General features: G+C 34.9%; 1 protein-coding gene across 3 annotated transcripts in view; it reads left to right on the forward strand.

Annotated features, from left to right (window-relative positions):
- The window catches only part of MARCHF1 (membrane associated ring-CH-type finger 1), a 635,011-nt gene that overhangs the window by 235,590 nt on the left and 375,860 nt on the right, over positions 1 to 23,561 (forward strand). For 2 of the 3 annotated variants that reach the window (XM_019650581.1, XM_019650582.1), the window contains exon 3: positions 21,825 to 22,033. In XM_019650581.1, the coding sequence (XP_019506126.1) occupies positions 21,935 to 22,033 (99 nt within the window). In that variant the 5' untranslated portion in view covers positions 21,825 to 21,934. Of the gene's footprint in view, positions 1 to 21,480; positions 21,589 to 21,824; positions 22,034 to 23,561 lie in introns of those variants that run through there. The other variant, XM_019650583.1, reaches the window with a different exon arrangement.

The raw sequence follows: 23,561 nt of genomic DNA on the forward strand, positions 1-23,561 counted from the left end.
TGAGCAAATGAAGTGGGAACAGGAACAAGGAAGATGAGCCAGGAAGACTTGCAGGGTAGAGACACAGTGGGAAAGAGCTGTGTCTGGTGGTGTTTTAATGACGGAATCTTGGGCACCACACGTGAGAGGCCTATTTCCTAATAAAAGTCAAGGTGCAAATAAGGCAGGTAGGACTAGAAGTCTAGAGAGCAAGGTGGCATTCTGGGAATCAAGACACTGCCAGTGCGGATTCCCACATCTAAGTTGAGCCAGCTTGTTGTTTTCAGCAACCTACCAAATTTATTGTGTAGCAAAAGGACAAAAAAACAATTCCCAACCAGGTACTTTGTATTTTCAAGCATTCTGAAATCCCTCCTTAAGTGAACATCACAAGTCACAAGTTTGCAAGTGTTCTGGTGGTTAAAAACAAAAAAGAACAACAACAAAAACAAACAAGTAGTAGTTGACAAAGGCATTGGAAAAACTAAGAAATTAAATTACATGATTTCATTTAAAATCTTCATGTTTACTTCATCAGGCAGGATTGGAGGATTAGAACTCAGGGGTGGTTGCAGCATTTACAGGTGCGCCTGCCTCTGTAGAAGCTGTAGTTCTTTCAGTGGCTCTCCTATGTATCTTTCATCACAGTAATCTGAGTTCCATATTGCTCAGAAATTTTGCAGCTTTCTCAAAAATTGCATCTGTGTGACCAGCAGCCATTCCACAGTTGACTGGCTTATGTTCTCCAATTTCAATTCCAAAGACATAGCAGAGAATAACATATTTATTAAAGGGACCTAAGTGACTCCATTTTATGTTGTATACTTCCTGCTACCCCTCTAGTTTCTTATATGATAAAGTTTCCTATTTTATATAACACATACATAAACTAGGATCTATGTTTTGATGACTTTTCTTTATGGAAGCAAGTACAGCATAATTCAATATCTATTGTCAGATCACTCTGGTGATTACACTGACTTTAAATAAAACTGAAAATAAAAAAGGAAGAATGTGGCTGTACTTGTTATTTACAATTTTATGACTATATTCATCCAGATAGACTAATACTGTGGTTGTTATGCGTCATAATCTCATGAAAGCTATGGATCTTAAGTTTATGGCCTTCTTTATCAAAATATTGTCCATTTTTATGTTAGGTCATTTATGTCACATTATTAAATTATGGAGTGTATTTACACAACGTGCATAGATTTTTTTTTTTTGGTGGAAGCTCACAGATACATCAGTGAGAATAACTGTAGTGTACTGACTAATATCTGTTTAAAATGATAGATTTTATGAGGGTTTGACAGTAATTCGGACAGAAAAATGGGAGCATTTCTAGTGAGATGGGCATGAAGGAAGGGTACCCTCCTCACTCTCAGACCTGCTCACTATGTGGTTTTCACTGTCTCAGCTGAACACACCAGTATCCACCCAGTTGCTCAAGACCAAATTTTAGGGTTTGTTTTGCTCTTTTCTTTTTCCCCCCATATTAAGTTAATCATGAAATCTTGGTGCTTCTACCTTTAAATATATCCAGAACCTTATCGCTCATCACTAACTCCATTGCTAACACTCTGGTCTGAGATAATTTTTACTTAAAGGTGAAATTACTATGTGATTAGGTATGCATATATTCACCATTAGAGAGTGTCAAACTTTTCCAAAAGTACACTGTCCTTTCCCCAGAAATTTGGGAATACTTCCCTTGCTCCATATTCTCTCCAACAGCCTTTAAAATTTTAGCCTTTCTGGTGAGTGTGTAGTAGTGTCACAAGTGGTTTTAATTTGTTTTCTTTTCTTTCTTTTTAAAAATATTTTATTGGGGAATTGGGGGGAGGGGAACAGCATTGGGGAATCAGGGAAGGGGAACAGACAGGTAGACAAATTGCTGTTTTTGTTCTTCAGTCTAGTTTTGGAGGACATCGCTTTACTGGCCCTTGGTGCAATGATCATTGTGCTCTTCCCAGGTGAGGCAATCGGTCGCCAGTCATTGGTGGGCTGCTCACAGTGGCTCCCAGCCGCTCATGCTGGCTGCCAGCCACTCACATAGCTCACTTCAGCCCCGCTGCAGCCTATGCCATCGTGGACAACTCACAGCAGCTCAGCTCCAGGTCGAACTGTTGTTCATCATCTTAGCTGTAGAGGGCGTGTCACTGGCCCTCAATGTGGGATCCGAACCGCAATCCTGCTGCTCAGAGCTGGCGCTCCCAAGCGAGCTCTTAACCAGCTGAGCCACTCGGCCAGCCCTAATTTGTGTTTTCTGATCACTGAGATTGAGCATTTGTTTCATCTATCTATTTAACATTCGTGTAGCCTTTTTCATGAATTTCCTGGAATTACATCCCTTATTGACACTAATGAAATCAAAATAAATATTTTGTTATTTTTAAAACAAAATTTGAAAATAAAATAAAAACAGATTGTTTACATTTTAATTCTTGCAGACTTTGGATTTATGCTTTGTATTTATTTATATTCATACATTTTTAGACAACATTTGAATCATGAGAAGGTAATTCTATTAGGTTAATTTTATAGCTTCCCAAATCAATCACAATGTTATTTTATTTTAGCTGTCTGTATCAGAAAACACAGATCTTCAAGCAGCTTTCTTCAATCTTCTCAAAGGGGATTAGAAGCAGTGCCAGCCAGCAAATAGTATCATGCAAATTGTTGAGAAAATATAATTAAGGGACATTATCTATAAGCGGTGAGGTAGATAACCTCTCAGAACTTCCTTACCATTAATTCAAACTAAAACATATAACGTTTCACTAAATATATTTTTAACAACTTTTTTTGTAAATAAAAATTCATTAATTAAATCTAATTTCATGGTTTTTTATCCATGTAAAATTTACTCACAATCAGAAAATCTGCTGTGTTTGATTTCAGTACCTTCAGTAAAAACGTTTAATATATATATTATTTTGTGAATGTCATCGTTTTCTTAACTTATGGTGGTTTATTTTCATGGAAATACTGGGCTACATAGATAGTTTTCTTTCCTAAAAGGTTTCTGATCAATGAGACAAAAGAGGGAATTTTATACACTCTACATTGAAAAGCACATGCAGTTATTTTCTTTCTAAAAGTTGTAAGAGGTTGTCAATTCCCTTAAGTAGTCCAGAGAATTTGCTTTTATATTTTGTAGTTAGGGTTTGGGTTGTGACTGTCATTCTTCTAAAACAATGGAGGACTTCTTAAATGTATTCATTTAAATGACAACTAACATCTTATATAGATCTACAGAGAAGCTGTGAATTTAAGTTATGGCTGTCAGGGTATGAGTGAATCATTTATTTATTATAAGCAGGAATAATGCCACTCTTGTTCTATCTGTACTATTATATATTTCTGCACACATTTAGAAGATCCCTAGAGAAGCTTTCAAACATCAGGTTTTGCTAAGACAGTTAAGGCTCTGAACAGACATAGTAATGGTGTATATCTAAGTAATATTTGATATTAAAAAATTATGCAAGTACTCTTTTATGGGCCAGAAATGCTTTAATTAAAATAGAAAAAATATAATCAAATGTATAAAATTAATGAGTATAGTGGCATTTTCTCTTTTATATCTCATTAATAATGTGGCATGCTACATGAATTTAGAGGTATATGTGTGGAAGTCAATTGCTAACACATATCTTTTTTTAAGTTCTCTGAATTTGGGTATAAGAGAACTGTATGTGAGAAGCCCAACTCTATTATCTGTTGTCTCAGTGACTTAATGAAAATAATTTAACTTCCCTGAACTTTGGTATCCTTGTTTGTAAACCTGGGTTAATAAGGGCAAACTAGTTACTTTAAGGAGTAAAGAAGTACTACTATGCACACACAAAAAGCTTTATAAACTGAAACACACACACACACACACACACACACACACACACACATATATATATATATATATATATATATATATATATATATTTTGTAAACCATTGGGCTATGTCACTTTTATTTTCTAAAATGAAATTTTTATTGTGTATGATAGTTACTATAACAATCTGTTATTTTAAAAGTTCAAATGGTAAAGCTATTATCAGGTAATCATAATATGTATTTTATTTATTCATCTCTTGAATGAAACATAGTAATAATCTCACAAGTAGTATTTTAGGTTTTACCAAATTTAATATTTTTTTAATCTTACTCTATTTTTAACAACTTGCCACATACCTGAGTCTTGATTTTATGCACATACTCATATTTTGTTATTTAAGCTTACTGAAATCTTAACTACTATATTAAGTTGGTTTATTAAGCTGACCTTACTTATTTAAAAAGATTTACTTTTACTACAAATCCTACTCAGTAATAGATGTTATAAATGAAGTAAACCTATACTATAGTATTTAAGAAATCCAATGTCACAGAATATGTTTTTACATTTCTTTGTGACTATAATAGACCTGAAAGAACTTGTCTTAGTAGTTGATGATGAGTTATAATGTATAAGAACCTATCTTAAATTTTAGGGTTGTCCATAATCATCAAAGAAATTAAAATGAAATTAATTTATTCATATACAGTATTTAGATGAATAGTTCTGAAACTTAGTTATTGGCCACCTTTGACAATCCATCTTGTTCTTTTCTGTAAAAGATTTCAGACATTGGAAATTTTACATAAGGTTCCAGAAGGGTTCCTGGATCCCACTTGAAGTCCATAGATCCACAGAACCCATGTCAGGGTGCCTTGCTTGAGGAGCTAATTTTTGCTTTAAAGATATATAGATGATATATCACAGAACTGTACACTTGAAACAGGTGTAGTTTTATGAACCATTGACACCCCAATAACTTTTCATTAAAAAATAAATAAAAATAAATACTTGACCATTTGGACACAATTTATAACAATTACACAAAAATGAAAGAGAAACATTCCTGTAACTCCACCTAGAAGTATTCACTTTTCACTTGGCATTGACCATGCCATCAAATATTCTTACACAGCTTCGCCTTTAGTAATGGGATATTGTGTCATTGAACTGAAACATCATAGTTTTTAAACTAACCTCCCTGTTAAACATTTAGCATACTTCTTTTTTTAAAATTCTATAACCAAACTATAACTTACTTATAGCTAGCAATGTATTTCTAGAAGAAGAATTACAGACTGAAAGCGTACAAACTTTTTGTGTGTTTCAGATTAAATATCCCTCTGGGAATATTTTATCAACTATAATTTCAACCTAGAGGTCCCATTGGTTTCAACCAAAGTCCCATTTTCCTTAATCCTTGCCACTGGATATTGCTACTTAAATAAAAGTCTTTGCAAATTTTGAGTATAAAACTCATTATTTTATTTCATGCCTCCTGAAGGGATGCTAAAATATCAAGCTAAGTTGTCATGATTTATACAAAACTGCTAAAAAAGCAGCTATGACAACTAATCATCACAACCAACAGTGACTACAGATGTGGCAGGAAGAGTTGAAGCCTAGGAAAGATAAGTAAGAAGTTAACTTCTATTAGTGATACTTTGGACTTGGAAGAGCAGGGATCAGTGAAGTAATTAAACACACAGGTATTAAAGAGCTAGAGTTCGTATTTCAGTTTTAAGACATAGTAGCTATAAAATAGTAGGCAGATTATGTAATCTCTATGAAACTTTACTCCTTTTTTAAATGATATTGCCTATTTTATAGAATTTTTGTTAAGGTTAAATAAAATATTGCTAGTCGGGATCTTAGCATGGTACTTGGTACATGCTAAGGGCTCAATAGAGATGCTCAATATCACTAATCATAACAGAAATACAAATCAAAACCACAATGAGATATCACCTCACACATGTTAGAATGGCTATTATCAAAAAAGACAAAAAATAACAAATGTTGGTGAGGATGTAAATTAAAAAAAACAAGAACACTTGTGCACTGTTGTTAGAAATGTAAATTGGTGCAGTCACTAAGGAAAACAGTATAGAAGTTTCTCAAAAAATTAAAAATAGAACTATATGATCTATCGATGGAATATTATTCAGCCATGCGAAGATTGAAATCTTGCCATTTGTGACAACATAGATGGCTCTTGAGCGCATTATGCTAAGTGATATAAGTCAGACAGAGAAAGACATACATCATATTATCTCACTTACATGTGGAATTTCAAACAAACAACAACAAAAACAAACTGAGCTCATACATACAGAGAAAGGATTTGATGGTTGCCTGGTTTCAAGAGGTGAGGGTTTGAGGATGGGTGAAATGGGTGAAGGGGATCAACAGGTACAAACTTCTAATTATAAAATAAATAAGCCCTGAGGATGTAATATACAGAATGGAGACTAGTTAATAATACTGTATTGAATATTTGAAAATTACTAAGAGAGTAGATCTTAAAAGTTCCTATCACAAGAAAAAAAAATTGTAACTAAGGACTCCACAATAAGTTTGCTATTATTTTTTTTGTATTTGTAACCATTTTTATAACATCAGTTGTATCCTGCAAACAAATAAATAATTTGGGCCATGCAGACATATTTTAGCATTGTATAATAATCCTAGTTATTTTACCTTCAATAAGATTTTCTGTTATACTTGGTGTTTTGAATATTTTCTGGTTATTTTTTTGCTGCAGCTGATGAATAGTGAGTGAGTCACATTTTAATATGTTAAAATTGGATGCAGAAATGAACAATGAAACATAAGGAAAAGTGCAAAAGGAAGGTGAGATTAAAAGGCATATTTTTGACTCCTCAGTATATTTGCATGCAGGAATCACTGTGTCTCCTATGCATATTTCATTTGTTTTTTAAGTAAATAAGGTGTTGAGAAATACTTTAAATAAAATGTCTCTGAATTCGAACATTTTTAGGTATAATAAACTCCATTTTCAAGGAGTGTACATACATTGGAATTTTAATTAAAATAATACATGCACATAATCTAATTCACTTCAGTCCCTTGCTCCAGAGGCAATCATTGGAAACCATTTTTGTTTCCACTTTTGTTAGTGACTGCATTTATTAATCTTCATTACTTGTACTTTTTATTCCTGCCAATATCCTTTTACTCCCACAAGGATAGATGAAATTTAGTTCCTTTATTTAGTTTTCCTCATCAGTTCTACTCCCCCACTCTAATATTGTGAGATTACTCTTAGTAGTTATTCTCTTGATACCTTTGTACCTTTAAATACATGTAGAAGCTTCTATTCCTTGTTCTGTAAACATCAGACATTAACTTTTGTCTCTTCTACAGAGTAAGAGAATTTTATATCCTCCACCCTGAACTCCATCATTTATTCCCCTTTCACGTCCTGTAAAATTCTTATACAGATTTTTATGATGGGGGTCATTTCTCTCTCCCCCATTTTTTTCTTGTAAACCAGATAATAGCATAGTATGCTCATATGCTCAAAATTATCATCTCTTACTATTTCCTTCCCTTACATCCACTTACATCTTCTCCTGAATATTTTTAATCTACCACTCTAATCTCACTTTCTCAGCAACAAATTTCCTCTGAAAGAATTACTGATTCATTCATGCTGAAAATTATGTTGCAGTTATCACCAGAGTGCCACACAGATTTATGTGTGATACTGTATTATCTTAGTCGCCAAATAGAGCCTGTTTTGTGTCTTAACTCCTGAGCTGTGCTATTTTTTCATGCTTTCTGGCATACCCCACAGCACCTCATATTCTAGACACTCAGTAGACATCCCACGAAGTTATTTAATTGTAATTAAAAGATGATCACACTCACATGTCATTTATTATTAGGGAGAATCTTTCGTGTTAAGACAAATGTTTCACAGAAAATGTTTCTGTAAACAGGTAGTTTGATCTTGAAGAAGGATGCGATGATAGATGGCAGATTGCTGTACAAGGTTATTGTAGATCAGCTTTTCATCTTCACTGACAGTTTATGATAAGAATAAAGTTTTTTAGGGAAGAATATTAAAAATGCTTATGCTGTGCTTGAAGGTTATAAAACAATAGTAAAGGTGTATTAGCTCCTGCTCTAAATTTTTAAACAAGCTGGATTCTCATTTGTTTTTCAAAAAGTCATCTTTAGGGAGAGGTGGTTTTCTCCCTTTGTTCTAGAAAATATTTCTATTTGTTATTATAATATTCTTTTCAAATTCTAAATTTAAAATGGATGTTTTGTGAAAGATCACTAAAAGTATTGAGAAATCTTACTTATAAACGGGATAAACAGTAGCAGATATATGTTATTATACAGTGTTTTTCAGAAAATACAGCTGTCCTCTAATTGATTTTCCCTTTTCCAGGTATTTTTTGCTACTGACTATTGTCAATCTGTTACTTATAAAACCTTTAGAAAGATGGAAAAAAGGACACTTGTCAAAAATTGTTTTCTCAAAAGAATACAGTGTTAAAAGGAAAAAAATTAAAAAAAAATCTCACATCCATTAGGAATAAAGCATTGTAAGAACTATCTATGGATTTGAAAACAGCATTTGAAACTATGGAATCCCCGATGCATTTCTCATCGGACTCTAATGGCTCGCTCCTACATACAAATCCTAGAGCAAACTAAAAAATGAGTATCATCTTTAAGTAACCCTAAATTTATCACTGAATAATCACAATAAAGTTACTACAAGTCAATGCAAAGAAGGTGTAATTTAATAAGGCTTAATATGCTCAGCAATACATGACCACAAACGTTTTTTTTACAGCAGCACTGCCCAACAGTACTTCCTAAGACAATGGAAATTTTCTATTGTTCAGTGTACAGCCACATGATCACTAGCCATATGTGTCTCTCGAGCACTTGGGATGTGGCTAGTATAACCGAGAAAGAGAATTTTAAAATTTTAATTTAATTAGCCACGTGTGACTAGTGTCTCCTGTTTCCTTTTAGAAATTTTATTTTTTAATCCTTATACTTTGGTCTTTGTTCTAATTTGAGTAAAATTTTGTCTGTGACCTGAGATACGGATCAATATTCATTTATCTCCAAATGTACATACAGATATTACAGCATCATTTGCATATATATAATTAGTTTTGTTGAATTAACCTGGCAGGTTGTAGAAAAATCATTTGACCACAGATGTGCAGGTATCCTTGAAAACTCCTTATTTATTTACACTGACCCATTTATCCACATACTAATACCACCCAGTTTTGGTTACTTAGCTTTATATTAAGTCTTGAACCCTGTAATCCAAGTTCTACACAATGGTCATATATCTATAGTTGGTTTGAAAATAAAATGCAATCTGAACTTGATTCTATTATGGACATTACACATAATTTTAAATTTGATATCCTTCCTCCTTTTTTCCCCCTTCATGCTGCAGTTTCTACAGTTTCTTGTTGTGTCTCCACTTATCTTTTTCTGTAATGTTTAATTTGGTTTGAACTCTAGTGAATTTTTATTTCAGGTTTTGTATTTTTTATACTTAGAAGTTCCATTTTTTAAAAATATATTTTGCATTTTTTCCTCTTTATGTTTTCCTTTGAGCTAATTTATATCAGCTATTATAATGGTTTGTCTGGTAACTCTATCATCTCTGTAATTTCTGGATCTGCCACATTACTGATCTTAATCCTGACTGTGAATCATATTTTGCTTCTGCTTTATATGTCTACTCACATTTTATTCAATGCAAACTATTCTGAATATTTTATTGTTGAGAATCTGGATTTCGTTATCTTCCTTTAAAAAGTGCAAACTTTGTCTTGACAAATAGTTAACTTACTTGAAGGTTAGTTTGTGTCTTTAGAGGCTGGCTTTGAAGCTTTATTTAGGGAGCGACTAGAGTAGCATTTACTCTAAGGCATAATCAGTGGGGGATCTGCTGAGTATCCTGTCATTCCACGAATGCTGTCCTTTCTCACTTGCTAGATCTTGAACCCTGTGCAAACTCTGGGGTTTGTTTGGTTTATAGTTTTCAGGTAGTTGTTCTTTCCTTTTTTTCTGTTTTGTGGAGTCTCACCTCACAAATACGCAAATTAGTATGTAGCTAAAATCTCAAGGGGACCCATATAGATTTCTGAGCTCTTCATCCATACGTCCTTTCTCTCTGTTTGTTTTGCTCCACAAATTCCAGCCATCTCCATTTCCCTCCACCTCCATCTCTATGTCCTCACCTAAGATAGACAACCAGGTTCTGTTTTTGTTCTCTGTAGCAGAGTCCAGACATGGCCTCCAGGGAGAAAACCAGAAAATTGTAGGAATCATCTCATTGTTTTCCGTTTTTCAGGAATCATGGATCTGTGCTGCTGTGCTGTCTGGTTGTATAATGAATGGAAACATTTGTTTAATATATTTTTTCCAGTTTTATATTTCTTTACAGTTTATAATTATGCACAGTGCAAGAGAAAAGCCTTAGAGCAATGGAGGAACACATCTTCACACCTTGATTTTTAACCTCATGATGCTTCCTTCCTGGTCCTGTCTACCTTGCCTCTTATATCATTACCTGGTTCTGTGATTTCCATTCTGTTCTTAGATGTTTGTAGCATAACTTTCTTGAGTGCCTAGAATGGGTCGTGATCTATCTATGTGCATTATACATGTTATAATTATACACTTTTTAACTCTTGGTGCATTGACTGCAGATGAAATTATTAAATGTTTTTCTAATATTCTCATAAAGATTAACAGCAAATGGTTTTCTTTCTTTAAAAGTAATTTAAAGTATAAAATATATATTAGCCTCTTCTTTAAAAGGAAAAGTAGATGTTGTATGATCTCAGATGCATTAAAATCTGTGTTCATAGGGTGGAAATAAAATGTGGTAATTTTAGTATGACCTAAATGGCCATCATTTTCTTTCATGTCTCTTTCATTTGCTAATTATAGCCATTTATAGAAGCAATGCTCTTTATGTAATTGTGGTCTCTTTTACAATAGATGAAAAATCACCAGTTAATTTTAAAACTCTAAACAGAAAGCTTTGTTTTTATTGCTTTATTATATTTTATGTTATTCTCTATGTATAATATTAAACATTTTATTCGATAGTTGTTCTAGGAAGGAAAAGATAAAGTTTAAAATTATGTATAGTGTTCATAATAAATTCATAGTTCAGATTGCATTCTATTTTCAAACCAACTATAGATACTCGTCCACTTTGTGGTCTGGGAATCAATACTGCTTAATATTCTACCCAGGTGTTCCATTTTTCTCAATGTAACCGCCACAGGGACTAAAAATAATTATTAAATTCTATCCAACTCAGTAATTGTATCAGCAAATATTCCAGTCCAAATAATCCAATTTATTCTTTTTAAGTATTTTAGATAGAGTTGTTCAGTTTTTCTGTGTGTGTCTATGTTTGTCTCTTTGTCTTTCATTATTCATTTATGTTCACTGAATGTTTTATCTAATTTACCAGCCAATGTCTGCAGAGCTCTTAGGGTAGTAAATTAAGTTTGTTTCCTAAAATTTAGGTACTTCTTATGATTATTTGGCATCCATGGTGACTGCCATCTGTGAAAATTTTCAGGAAATAATGTCTTGCTGAACACTTTTCAATTCAATAATTCATCATCTGGCATAAAAGTAATTTAGGAGCTCTGTGTTTCAGTTACTTTTTTCAACAACACACAAGTGATATGCATATAGATGATGTATTACAGAATTGTACACCTGAAACCTATGTAACTTTATGAACCATTGTCACCCCAATAAACTTTAATTAAAAAAAAAGTTAATTTTCTAGACTTTTGGCCTGTTAGTACTCTGTTGACTCCACATTCTTGGGGAAGCTGCCAAATAGTATAGGAACTTGTGATAGGTATACTCATTTTGCCCACTACTATGAAAACAAAGTCTTTATTATAGAGTGCATTGAGCTGGGTGTCTCTGTAACTAAAGCTTTAAAATTATTAATTGACTGTTCATCTTTGTGGTATGGATGACAAGGACAGTGTAATTAGGGTACCATGATGAATCTGGTCAGCACCTCACACAATCAATACCATATTTGTTCTGCAAATTTATAAATTAGTGCTCTGTATTAACATGTTTTTTTAAAGGTGTTAAAACCACAGGGAGAGTTAAATTTAACGGAAAATCAGTCATTGACTATATGTAGGAACTTGGGCAAATCATATATCTCTCAGAGCCTCACTTCCCTTCTCTGTTAATTGGAGATAATAATTCTTTCTAGAAAGATTATGGTGAGAGGCAGATTAGGTGATATAAATGTAAAGTACCTGATCCATTATTTGGCAAATAGTAGATGGCTCAACAAATAGTAATTACTGTTGTCATCATTATTATTTTTTACAATATAATAACTCAAATTTATAATAATGATATTGAGCTACTACAGCCCTCTGATCATGAAAACTTACATTATATGCACTACAGTTTGGGTACAAGATATTTGCTATTTTCTTACAGTTTTTAAAAAGTACTATTCGGTATAGCATGCACATTTATATTTCAACTGCTTTTTTCTGCTCTTGGCTTTCACTACATCATCGTTGGTCTTCTTTTTCCACCCTTAGCTGTTTCCTTTGGATATGATGTCCATTGTTATCCTCTGACTAATGTCTTGCCTCTTGTTGGATGATCATTCTCCATTCAGAGAAAGACATGCTTTCACAGGACCCAACAGATAACTACTCTTCTCTTAAGACTCTGTCCTCAGAACTCTCTGGTTCTTTATCATCACACACGTCTTATGTATCATGCCTCATAGGCTGTCCTATGTTTCACTTCTCATGGGGGTCATTTTCCTGTTGGACATAGCTGCCTGTTCACAGAAGCCTAGACATCCATTGGAATGTCATTCCTGCTTTACTGGCTCTCCAATAGCATGTCTTTCTTGATGCTCAGGTTTCGGTAAGTTGCCTTCTAATTTTCTTACACCTCTCACCAGAAAATGTTTCTATTCTGAAGAAAACCTTCACTAGCTTTAGTGAGGAGTAGAGTCTATTGTATAGAGCTAAAACCAAGGATGCCTGAGTGCTATTACTAATTCTCTTATTCAGCATTTGAAATGTAGAAATATCAATGTATCATTCTGAACATCACTTCCCTCTTTTCTAGAAAGAGATCATACCTATCTTAGGTATCTGAATATGGAGTGGCTAATGTTTAACCAAAATTCCTTTACTTTATGAAAGAAATTGAAAAAATATAAGTAAGAAATTCAGGAGTTAAGGTTTTGTTTGTTCCTTACTTTCCATTAGGATATTGCTTTTTATAATGGTAAATTAAAATGTTGATATAATATTTTCATCCATATCAGAATATATATCAGTGCATAACATTAATTTTAAAATATAATACATGCAAAGAGACTATTTTGTAAGTTTGCACGCTTTTTTCCCTGGGACTATTATATTAGCTATTTAAAGTTAATGAGTAGCTCATTTCTTATTTTGTTTACTTATTTCTAAAAGTCTGCAATGAATATACATGCTAATTTAAAAAAAATAATCTTTTTTCTTAAAAAGGATTAACAGATAGTTTTGTAGGCTTAATGTTCTCTTAAAATACGTTGTTCAATTGTGGTGTACCCAGTTAGTTTTTTAGTAGCTCACTGAAAGTGTATTATTCATACACTTTTAGGGGAGGGTTATAGTAAAAAGGATTCAAAGCACCTTTCTCTAGGATGGAATTCCTTCCAGAAGGCTACTGTACCAAAGTACCAAAAACTAAGTGGCTCAAACAACAGAAATGTATTGTCTCAGAGTTCTGGAGGCTAGAAATCTAGGTGTTAGCAGGCCCCATTCCTTCTGAATGTACTAAGAAAGCATCTGTGTCAGGCCCTAGCTTCTCGAGTTCCTTGTCTTGCACAGTGTAACTCAAATTTCTCATGGCATTCTCTCTACGTGCATGCCTGTCTCAATGTTCAAATTTCCTCCTTTTTTTTGAGGGAACCAGTTTATTGGAATGGGGCTGCTGCTAATGAGCTCGTTTTAAATTGATTACATCAACAGAGACCCTTTCTCCAAAAAAATCATATACTGAGGTGCTGAAGGATAGGACTCTGACATATATTTTTGGGGAGACATGGTTCAACCCATAACAGGGAGTAGTATGGCTATTGAGAAGTATTATTAAATTCTGATGGGATTCCATGTCTTATCTCTAAAAGTCTACAAGGAATAAACATGTTGGTTTAAAAAATAGGAATAAGCAATTTTGTTCTCAAAAGGATCAAGAGATAGTTTTGAATACTCAATGGTCTCTTAAAATACATTGTTTCATTGGGTTTATACCCAGTTATTTCTGAGATTCTGTTATTTTGGATAGAAAAATACTAATCCTTAAGCTACATAAACTGGGAAACTAGTGGTCACCTATTATTGAAGGTAGCATATTTTTCATCCTGTAAAAATATTTCTTTAGTATATAAAACTATTTAGTAAAGTTGGTAAATATAATTTCCATTTTAAAGGTTGGAAATTAAATTATAGGTTAGTTTTGTTAGTTTCTAAGTTCTATTTTCCAAATTAAAAGTAATGCTCTTATAACCTTTAAATTTGGCTGAGAAAAATTCTGGGTGAAATAAAATAGATATATGTACAGCTGATAGGACCACCCTGAATTGAAGATACCCTCTATAGGAGAAATGATCTATTGGGTTTGGCTAAAAATGTATGAGCGTATATCTAAAAACAATTATGAAAACCAATTTCCTTATAGTCAATCAGACCTTCACTTCCACAATAATATTCAAAATATCATTTGGACTTTGCCCACACATACATGGCTACCTGGTAAATTGCCTGAGTCTGCTGATAATTTTAGAATACAGCAGCGGAAAATACAAAATGTAATCTTGTGGTAATAATTTTGTCATTATGACATCTGTCAGATATGAAAGAAGGGAATATAGATTTAACTTCCTGAATTTTGATCCACCCTTTCTTACAGATCTTTCTAAAATACTGATTATAATCATTTGTCATAATATAATTTATTCTGAAAATAGTAGCAGTAATAATGTTAAGTTTATGATACTTGACATTTTTCATAATCAGTGGGCCATGAGAGTAAAAAACAAGGAAAAACTATGTAGTCCTCAAGCTTAATAGTTATTCCTCAAATAATAAAAAAAATTGGAGTTCTCAGAAATTAACAACATAAAACTTTTGTAAAATGAATTTTTCAAAGAGGAGATACATACACTTCACCATTATACCATAAAATGTATTTCTCTCAGAGCAGATAACAGTGAAAAAAATAAATGTGTTTTGTACATAAATAAATATTTATTACATAGCTTGTTTTTACTTGAAATATATCTAAACTTTATACTCATCATGTTGGGTGAGAGCATACTCATCAGAAAGGACAGGGGTTTCTGTGAATCAGGAGATTGTTTTGCATTGACTCTGTCATCAATGAGTCTTCGATTATGTCAAATCATTCAGTTTACCAGAACTTAATCTGCTCATCTGTAAAATGGTAGGGTGCTTTCTAATTTTCTTTCCAAATATAAAATTCTGTTATTCTATTTTCCATTTACACTGAATAAAGACTAGGAAGAAAAATTTATTTATAAGGAATATAAATAGATAATATTTGAGTAGATACCTCTCTACATCTGGACTTCAATTTTAGTTATGAATCCAAAATCATATTATTTGTTTTGTGTTTTTGTGCACGTGCTTGTGTACATATACTCACACATGTGTGTGTGTGTGTGTGTGTGTGTGTGTGTGTGTGTGTGTTTGCTCAATGAAGAATGTCATGGCAAGTTCTCTTTTGCTTAATATCTTATAACTATCCATGAAGCATCTGATTAAATTTGCTCTTAAGTACTCTGAGGCATTAAGTCAGAATTTTGACATGTATGAAGAACAACTATGTAGTTCCCTCTTTAACTCATTGAAAGGCTGAGAGGAGCTGTGTTGCTAGGCTTTGGGAAGGCTGGGGTTTAGGAGATCCCCGGAGATGCTGACAGTCAAGATCCAGATGGAAAGGGAGGGAGCCTCAGAAAATACTCTGTGTGAAATATCCTGTGTGAAAAGGCCCCACTTACCCCCATTCCTCGAGACAGAGTGAAAGAGTTCTGAAGCAGCAAGTGACTTGAAGACCTCCTGCCATGACCCTGGTTCCCCTACAGATGCCAACCCATCCTTTTGGGATGACCACTTTACATTCCCCGAAGATACGTCAAGGAAGCAGATATTTGCCCTAAGAGATTTTTCTCCCCATTATTTGCTCCTTGTTCAACCAGATATACTAACATTTTGAAAGCCATAGAGAAATTAACAAACATTAACTGGTACATTTGTATACTTGGAGAGTTATATTGAATTTAACTTTATTTGCCAAAATAAATCTTGTTTTCTAAACAAAATTTTCATTTCATTTGTTTTGCCAAGAAAGTAATATATCACATAAAAATTTGACTTTGTTTAGTCCTAAACTATGTCCACAAAGCTAATTAAATATTAATGTACGCTTATCTTCCTTAGATTTTTGATGACTTTTAACACATCACTTTTTAAGCAAACAGAATGAAATGACTTTTTTTCTTTCCCTCAGTAAATTAGAAAGGTGCAAAGATTAGTCCTACAAAGTTAATAAGGAGATTGTTTCTGATGATATTCTTTTGTCATGAGCATAATATAAAGAATAAAAACTAGTACAATTGACTGTTTCGGCGCCTGCTGTAATTATCACATATTTTATGTCAGTGTGAGGATTGCTATTGATTCTCCAAAAGACTGAAATGAATTCCTTGGCTCCACTGTAATCAGCTTCAACCTCAAAAAATAGATGTGTCCAAAATTAGGACCAGTACTTTCCAGCGAATAAAATCAAAGATCTTGAGGGTTCATCTCATGTTCATGTTTGAAGACTGATCATCTAATTGCTTCTGAAAGGTCTTTGGGACAGCATTTCTACATTAAAAGGATGTCCTTCTAATTACTAAAGATGGTTTCACATACCGAATATAATCATGATTGGATCCAAACAATCAGGACCCAGGAAAACACACCATTTTAGAAATGCTTCATTACATTGCAGATTTTCTATAAACTGAGAATTAGTCATTTTAATTACTTTTCTCTTCTCATTATTCCCATTGATCTTGTTTTGTTTGAGCCATTTCCTAACTCTTGTATATAAGTATATGCTTCAGCATTTCCCCAATAAAAATAGCTAAATCCAAGTTTCTTTCTCCTTCTGTTTTGCAAGATGTCATAAAGTCTTCGTGCAGTGCAATCTTGCTCCTATATTCCAGTAACCTCTGATGGTGGCCTTGTATGATGGAACATGGAAAACCCATTCAATCCGGGCTCCCTCCTTTTTTGCTAGGGATGTGTTATGAAATGTCTTTTCCCCAACTCAGAATGCCTTGTTTCCATTTTCAGAATCCACTTAAAGTTCTTATCTTTATTATTTTTATGTCCCCTATCAATGAATTTATAACTTGATATTGCTTTGCATAGACTTCCCCTTTCTTTAGGCCCTTTGCATTGTTTCTTTCCTCTCCTCTCCCAAGTTTCAATGTCATATTCTAATGGGCATACATGGCCTACACTAATTGATAACCTTAAACAAATTTTCTGTGTTATTTAAAATAGTGTCCTGAACACCCACATGCCAATCTTACACTCATCTCTATGCCTTAAAGTGATTTCATCACCTTATCTCTAAGAAGCCCCTACCCAGAGAACTATTTAAACCTATGATGATTTTTTTTTAAAAGATTTTTATTGGGGAATTGGAGGATGGGAACAACGTTGGGGAATTGGGGGAAGGGGAACAGACAAGTTGCTGTCCTTTTGTTCTTCAGTCTAGCTGTGGAGGATGTTGCTTCACTGGCCCAAGTTATCACCATCATTGTGCTCTTCCCAGGCGAGGCAGATCAGTCGCCGGCTTCTGGACAGCCGCTTTCGGCGGCTGCTGGCTACACATGGTAGCCCATGGCAACCCACTGCAGCAGGGGCTACAGCCTACGCTGTCGCTGGCGACTCACGGCAGCCCAGCTCCAGGTTGAGCTGTTGTTCAGCATCTTAGCTGTGGAGGGCAGTGTCATTGGCCCTCATATGTGGGATCCGAACCGGGGCCGTCTGGTGTCCCAAGCCAGCTCTTAATCAACGCGCCACTCAGCCGGCCCTTTATGATGATTTCTTGGTGCTCAAGTCTTTTTTGACACTTACATTCAGTATTTTATATTATGTTTTAAATATTGATTTATTATTTTATGTTTTTCAAACTGATGTACCTGCGCATGTCATCTCTCCCCAATAGCACAGCAAACTCCTTGAGATTGTTCCCCATAATTTTGTCCATCACTTCCTGCTCCTTAATTCCTAGCATGGTTCAGAAAACACAGATGATGTTCAATAAATGTTTGTTGAATTGAACTATCAGTATGCCCAGTTAACGCATTAGCAGATGTTTACTTGGCTTCTTGTGTTTGCCTAATACTGTATTTCTTTTCTTGCTTAATTACAATCTAAATAAACCCCTTAGAGGCCCTTTTTGTTCCCTTGAAGCTGGCAAAGTTGAGGTAGGTCTTCTAGTAGAAGACCAGATGTATATTTTGTTTTGTTTTTCTTTTAAACCACAGACAACCTAGACCATTGAGAGCAAGGAGACACACCAAGTCAGAATCTCTTAGGGAAAGCTGAGATCCTCACATTAGAATTATCAACCACAAATGCCAAATTTAGGAGTCAGAGGCTGCAATTTAGGTACTGTTCTCAGAGCCAGAGGGTTGGAAGCCAGGAGGTGGAAGTAAAAAAAATGTAACTCAGGCATGTGTATGAAATAATATCAGGTTGAGAGGGAATATTTCAAGAAGGTTTCAACAACAACCATGCTCAGTAGCTTCCACAAAAATCAAGTTTGGAAATCTCGACCATAATCATATATTGAGGTTGTGTAGGTAGATAGGGATTAGCTGAATAAATCCAGAATCCATGGCTCTTCTCTGGTAGCGGGTCAGTGCCTGGTGGTACCCAGTTGCTGAATGCATTGCTTCTTGTTTATTCTGTAGGATTTAATTACTGCACAAGATGGACAGTGCTCTTATAGGAGAAATGCATTCCACAACAGTTTTTTTGTTTTTTTTTAAATTTTGGATTGTTACATAATGAGTCATCCCAGAGAGACCATACTTCTAATTGGCCCAGCACCCTGGGAGCTGCTTAAGTAAAGATGTTAGGTGAATGTAAGTGATTCCCATTAGCTGATGATATGCGTTCCAGTGTTCCAATGCAGGAGAATAGCATGCAAAGTGTTAAAAGCGTGTGTCTTCTCTTTTCTCTCAGATACAGTTGGAAAATTTTAAATGCTAAATTTGTGGCAATACCTAATACAATACTAGGTAACTCTTTATTAAATATCCTGGTTATTAATGCTTCCTGTTATTTCTGAACCGTTTACTTGAAAAGCCTTTCTCTTATTTAGTGTGAAAATTACTCTAGGAAGTAAATATTTCTTTTTTTGGGGGGAGGGGAATTCAATTTGTTTACTAAATTTGCTAACTGAAATAACTCAACCACATAAATCAAATTAACTTGAAATTCAAATCTTATTTTTGAAAAATCTCAGAGTAAACAAAGGATAAACCTCCCGCGCATAATGAGGCAAAGGATTAAGACAGCCGTTTAGTTAATTCAAGCTAAAAATCTCCTTTCCTGTAACTTCAATGAATATTTTAAGCAAAAGCATTAAAGTCTAAATTATCTGGAAAGCTGCCTTAGCTTTTCATGGGTGTAAACACTGATGATATTCCATATTCATAATTTACATTTTAGTATTTGTGACATACTATTAAATTTACAGACTTCTATTTCCAACTTCCTCTTAATTAAGACAGTTCTTCTAGATCGAGGGATTAAGGATTATTTTTAAAGTACTAAGGACATGCCCCCTCATAACTGCAGGTCACAGATGTGATCCTTACGCTACATAGTTTTCTAGACATTATCAACTTAACTTTGAACATGGCCTTTTTAGAAGACTTTGGAGTTTACTTACTTCATTAAAGCTTCTGTACTTCACAAATGCTTTATAAACTAAGAGTGATGATGAAAAAATGCCAAATTTAGGATTGCTTAACTCTTTTTTTATTTTTGCTATTTTAGAGCAAGAGATTTTTCACTAGTCAAACTTTAGCTTATTTTTCTAAGGTTATTTTATTGGTATACTGCAATGATTCTCAAAATTTTGTATCAGAATCATCTGTGATATTTTAAAGAAATGTCCACCTCAGGTTCCCACGGCAGCCCCATTGAACCTGAATCTTTTGAGTCTTGGGTCCTATGTGTCAAAAAGTCTCTCCAGGTGAGCCTGATCGATGCATGGTGGAGGTGAGCGCCATCGCCAGAGCTCATGGGGGGGAGGGGTGGCAAATTTAAGATAAAAAGGAACAGACGGTTAGACCAAACTTGGAAGTACATTGAAGTATTTATTTCAGCAAATATTTAAAGATTTTGAAGCAGTCTTTACATGGATTATTTTTGTCTTAATTGCCAATGAGAGTAGCTGCTACCTGTCTCACTTTTTATCTCTATCCTGAATTTAAACAAATTGGAATGTCATATAGAAAATGACATTATTGTTGTGGAATACAAAGCTTGTTAAAGGTGAACTGAAATAAAACAAAGGTGAATTGCAGCTAGAAATTACTTGGAAGATCTATGTGATCAGGGAGCAATTAAAACATACACATAGTGCCTGAGGATGCATAAAACAACAGATTTTCTGAATTTTCCTTCTTTTGGAGTGAAGAAACCCAAAAGAGTGTGATTTATTCACAATGTCCAGAAAAAAATAAAGTGCATTTATCTAAAATGAGAAAAGAAAATTCTGTTCTTTTAAAGATAGAATAACAAATACCCTAACAAAGGAGAAATGATCACAGGGAAAAGTGATTTTTAAAAGTTAATGTGCTTTTTTTTTTTTGAGAATTCACTCCACTGAGAGCTTAGATTTTTTTTTCCTGTTTTTTTTTTTTTATTTGAAGGGAAGCAATTTGGATCAACCATTTATTTTCTCCAAATTATATAACTATTAAAAGGACAGTAAAATCCTTAGCATTCTGTTTCCCTCTTGAAACAGCAAGGAGAGGCTACTACTGATAGTAACACATATATTTCAGGGAGCACAAGAATGGCAATAAAGCTGAAATATGTAGTGCGGTACTCTGTGTATCAGAATGACGATGGCTTCCGACTCCTGTTGCTGATGTCTTACTAAGGAAGGTGCAGGAGTGGTTAGCTCTTTTTCTACAACCAGCCAAAGAAACATTTGCACTTGCTCCCAGTCCCTCCTATTCTCTCTCTCTCTCTCTCTCTCTCTCTCTCTCTCTCTCTCTCTCTCTCTCTCTCCTTATTTTTAAACACTTCATTGGATGCTCTTTACTTCAAGGCAGATCCTTTGACCTAAGCAGATTATTGCGGAGGCATGAAGGACACAGCCAGGTAGCCACGCTTTTCAAGGAAGAGATTTGGCTCCAACTAGGACACTAAGCTTTTCAGCCTTCTGCTTATTTCCTTAGTCAGCAGGATGCAGTGTCTCTGGGTGCTTAGTGGACTCCTGGGGAATCAGGGGAGAAACAAAAGCAGAAGTGGCAGCCGCTGCAAATGTGGGAGTCTGTGCCATTAAAGGAAGCAGTTGCTAATAAGGGCCTGTGAGACCGAGGTTTCCTTGGTTTCCATGACAGTTATTAGGTACCATAGAAATTGAATTGTCTCCCACAATGCTCTTAGGGGAGAGGGGGCGCTCCCGTGACAAAGCAGTACAGTTATGACTTGCAGTAAATCATCCCTTTGAGAGGCAACACTCCCTGGATTATTTGCTCTTGTGTTTCTCTGAGACTCTCTTTCAGTGTGTTTGACATTTTAGCCGGAGACCCTGGCTCCTGCTACACAGTGTCTCAAACCCTCTTTTTCCCCTTTTCGTTTAGAACTGAGCTTGGCAAAGTAAGGATATGAACAGTTGTGCAAGTGGGCTCTCTAGGGCGAGTGAAGAGATAAGGCGTCCAGCCGGGGACGGGCAACCTGCAGCCCTGCCAGTATGCCCCTCCACCAGATATCCGTAATCCCAGCCCGGGAGACCGCCAGCAATGGGAGAAGTTCCATGGGCAGAAACAAAGAGAAGAACAAGGAAGTCGAGGTAAGAGGAGGTTTGATTTGATAAAATAGGACAGCCAGGCCAACTGTAGCCCATGCTGGATGTGGCTAAGACTTCAGAGCAGCTGGGCGCCTGCTCTCAGTGCTAATAGCAGATTGGAGGAGAACCAATTGTAACTCACAGGAACGTACTACATGGAACCTCTGTTTTCTGAATGAAGAAAGGAACCAGAGCTCTAAGGACACGTGCTGTCTGACAGATTAAAAACTTCTGCCTCTTTTTCTAAACAGTGTATGGAGTCACTTTGGACTTTTATGGCTCCCGGGGCATAACCCAGCTACCCCAGATGGCTGTGGCTATCGCTGCCGTCCATTTTCAGATAGTGGGACTGTTGATGTTTGCTAGTTTTGCTCACTCCCCATTAAGCTAGAATGTTGGAAAATAACTTTCTTAACAAAGTGACAGCAAAGCCAGAGCTATGACAGCTGTGTCACCAAATGTATAACATGAATCAGGGTGACGTTTCACTGCCTCCTAGGATCTACTGCTCTCCGCATACGTCCCCAGTGCATGCATGTATATTACTTTTGTTTGATGTCTGTTCCATTTGTAATTTTTTCCTTCATGAAAAAGAAAAGCATTATTTGAAACTTACACGGGCTAGAGAAATATACTATTCAACTTATTACATTCAGGTTTTATTTTGCAGTGAAATTCAGCAGCTGTTGTTCTAAGTAAAACTGCTTAAGATCAGGTGCTGGGAACTCACTTCAAAGTGTTTTAAGAAAGAGATTGGGCAGACTCAAGGATATTTGGTAAAAATATTATAAATGTTGTTTTGTTCGCCTAAAAAGGGTCTTGAGATAGAATGCCAGATACTGTAATCCTCTTGTCTCCTTAATGTAGCCATTATCTAGTCCTCAGGTCTTACTAGCTTTGCAGAAAATAAACTTTCCCCATGTCCAGTTGTGTATGTTGATCTTTTTTCTAAAGGATAGGTACGAGGGACAGAGGGAGCATAGAAACAAAAATAAAACCAAGCAAAACCAACCATTAAAAGTGATGGGAGCAGAGTGTCAAACAAAGTGTACCTGAGAGGGAGAGAGTAATAACCTCAAACACACCTTCAAATGAGAAAAAACATTTATAGCCTCTTTGTACTTTGTTTGAACTGATTTTGAAATGTCATTGAAGAGCAATGAGATCTTGATGTGGCTAGAGTTGTACAGAACTACAGGAGTGTTTTCTAATTTACTGTGAGAGATACTTGTAACATAGTAATTGCGCTGCCATAGGCATATCAGGTATTGTTGGAGTTTCTAAGACTGAAACATCTTGGTAAAGTCAGGAAACTTATCAGCTTAGTATGAATTGGAAATATTCTCTTAAATATGTCGCTTTAGTTTGACTTGGTAATGTGACTATGAGAACATCAAAGTATCTCTTGATTTCATTGGCATGGCGTGGAGAATGGAGAACACTCACCAATTCTGAAAATAGGTATAAATGTCAAGATGTTTAAAAGTTATACATGACTGCCCTTACTCATCATCTAGATTCGATGGGTGAA

The sequence above is a fragment of the Hipposideros armiger genome, unplaced genomic scaffold (assembly GCF_001890085.2).
Source record: "Hipposideros armiger isolate ML-2016 unplaced genomic scaffold, ASM189008v1 scaffold_142, whole genome shotgun sequence".
NCBI lineage: Eukaryota > Metazoa > Chordata > Mammalia > Chiroptera > Hipposideridae > Hipposideros > Hipposideros armiger.